General features: G+C 36.0%; 1 protein-coding gene across 1 annotated transcript in view; it reads right to left on the reverse strand.

Moving 5' to 3' along the window:
- The window catches only part of LOC106519999 (G-protein coupled receptor family C group 6 member A), a 4,375-nt gene extending 3,324 nt beyond the window's left edge, over positions 1-1,051 (reverse strand). The window contains exons 1-2 of the mRNA XM_014011890.1: positions 836-1,051; positions 354-623 (exon numbers count right to left, since the gene is read on the reverse strand). Of these exons, the coding sequence (XP_013867344.1) occupies positions 354-526 (173 nt within the window). The 5' untranslated portion in view covers positions 527-623; positions 836-1,051. The remainder of the gene's footprint in view (positions 1-353; positions 624-835) is intronic.
- Between the last annotated feature and the right edge of the window lie 1,708 nt (positions 1,052-2,759).

The raw sequence follows: 2,759 nt of genomic DNA on the forward strand, positions 1-2,759 counted from the left end.
CTAATATGTTAATATTAACCGTTTTACCATTTTTACAATGCTAAACCCAAATGCTCTCTCTTTCTGGTCAGCTTAGCAGCTGCCACACTGCTAAAAAATGTCCATCTAACCATTTTAAAATCTTATATCCAGCCAAAAAGTCTTTTTGATCTCGTTTTGAGACTGATTTACTAAACAAGAATTGATTGTGTAAGAATAATCATCTTGTTCTCAGAATGTGTAAGATTATTTAGCCTGAAAATTTGACTCAAATTAAGTCAAAATATAATAATCCAAATTATAACATTCGTGTTGTTGATGATTCAGGAAATCAATACCCGCCCCCATTATATGGCAACATTTTAACAATTTACCTGTTACAGGTCCATTTTTCTTGGCCACTTCCAGCTTCAACACCATCATGTATCGGGAACAATCCTCCAATAATGATGTCACCTGGAGCCTTGGCTTCATTTAGGCATTCAGTGCAGAGGACTTGGTGTGATAAAACAACAAAAGAAAAGCTGAAACTGAAGAAATGTTTCATCCTCCTCTGAGTTTTCCTTTGAAATAAGCAGATTCTGCCCTGTGATGGATATGCGACCTGTCCAGGGTGTGCCGCACGGCTGTCCGCCCCTCGCACACTGCCTGTAATGGATTTATAAGCAGRTTTTTAAATGTGTATGTGTCTTAAATTAAAGAGACAAAGCCAATAAACGTTYTAACTTTAAGAGATAGGACATAACATAAAAGGTAATCATCTGCGCTCAACACGGTTTGCAGAAAAAAAAACGTGTGATTTATTTACATATTTCAGAAACACAAGAAAAGAGTCTTTAAAAACTTGGCTGCTCACCCACACAAACCCCTCACGAAATTATTTTACAAACGAACTGATACGTGGCACAACAGGTCAGGTGGGGCTGCTTGGGGACGCGCAGATTGAATAGAAGCTGACGTCAGCACCTCCCAGCTCACCTTTATGTAGGACATGTATGGCAGGCCATTTTAACACAAAATCGGCTGCACCGCACAGATATCTGAAATGGGTTTATGACTGGACATTTTTGCTTAAATTATCTCTGATGAGATTTTGAATTGGCAAAATTCCTATTTGAGATATCGCGTTACGATGATTTGCTCCAATTTAAGATGAAAGGAATTTCACAATAAAAAATAGTTCTATATAAGCCTTATTAAAGATATCTTAGATTGCATCATTATTCATGATATATGTTTATTTTTACATCACATATAAATATTCAACTATGATGCAAATTAAACTGCAGGTATCTTGAAAGCAAACAATGATATAGGTAAAACCTACATGTGCATTTGTTTTAATCAAGAGTGTTTCCGGGTGATGTTCTCTGGTGAAAAAAATGGATTGAGTTCTGGTTTCTGAAAGCTTTATCCATAACCATTAATGACTTCAGGTTATTTATCCTCTGCACTACTACTTTTATTAAAATATGTCAGCATGTCTACTATTTCAACCAACTTCCAGTTGTCAAATTTGCTTTTAGCTTTCTGAGTAGAGGTTTCTAATTAAATAAAGTGCAGTTTTGGTTTTACCTTGAAAAGACAGGGCTTTTCCCAGGCAGACTGATTGTCCTTCTGGTGTCCTCCCTCTGGTGACCTCTGCTGGACTCAAATGGGATATTTTACAGCTGCTTTAGCTCTGACCAAAGCACTGTCCACACATGACACTGCTGCTGGACTTCTCATTTTTAAGTCTATGTTTCTGTCTGTCTAGCTCACATATAATTAAGAGTTAAAGGTTTTAAGCCTGCTTTAAGTTGGCAGCACGGTGGAGCAGTGGTTGTCACCCCTCAGTTATCCGTTTGCAGGTTTGCCTCCTGTCCTGGAGTCTTTCTGTATGRAGTTACTCGGGGAACTCTGGTTTCAAAGACCAAAAACATGCATAATAGGTTCAGTGGAGTGGTTGTCATGTTGTTTATAGCCCTGATGGACTTGTGACCTCTACGGTACCCCATCTCTCACACAGTGATGGACACCAGCTTTCCCACAACCTGGAAATGAAAATAAATAAAAAATAAATAAATAAAAAATTGTGAAGAAAAAGGATGGATGTCTTATTTATTTTTTATTATTATAACCTTATCAAAAGTTTGTTTTGGCCATGTTTTCATTGTTTTACACATGCATGCCATTTCAGTTCTTATCTGCCCTTGAGGCATTGATGGTCCTCTCCAATTACCAGGAATATTTTCTGAAACTAATGACGATTAGTTCTGATTTAAAATAACGAAGCATCAATTTAAGATTGCAATTCCTAATTTTTATTTTCAACAGTCAGAGCTAAAAAAAAAAAAAAGTAGACATACCGCCCGAAAAATGGTACATTTAATTATTTGTTCATTTATTTTAAATTTCTGCATCTCTCAGCTTGCTTTATGTCTAACATCGTTAGAAATATATAGCCTAAATGTTAAAACTCTTTAAATTTTTGTTTTTATGACACAGCCTGCTCCCCAGTGGTGGGATGTAACTAAGTACAAGTACTTTCTTGCTGTACTTAAGTACAATTTTCATGTATCTGTACTTTACTTAAGTAGATTTCATCATGGGTACATTTTTCATGTATCTGTACTTTACTTAAGTAGATTTCATCATGGATACTTTTGACTTTTACTCCACTGTACTTTCTACTCCACTACATTTTACATTAAGCATCTGTACTTTCTACTCCACTACATTTTACATTAAGTATCTGTACTTTCTACTCCACTACATTTCTGTAATGCATTGAATTACAA

This window comes from Austrofundulus limnaeus, unplaced genomic scaffold (genome assembly GCF_001266775.1).
Source record: "Austrofundulus limnaeus strain Quisiro unplaced genomic scaffold, Austrofundulus_limnaeus-1.0 Scaffold86, whole genome shotgun sequence".
NCBI classification, from domain to species: Eukaryota; Metazoa; Chordata; class Actinopteri; order Cyprinodontiformes; family Rivulidae; genus Austrofundulus; species Austrofundulus limnaeus.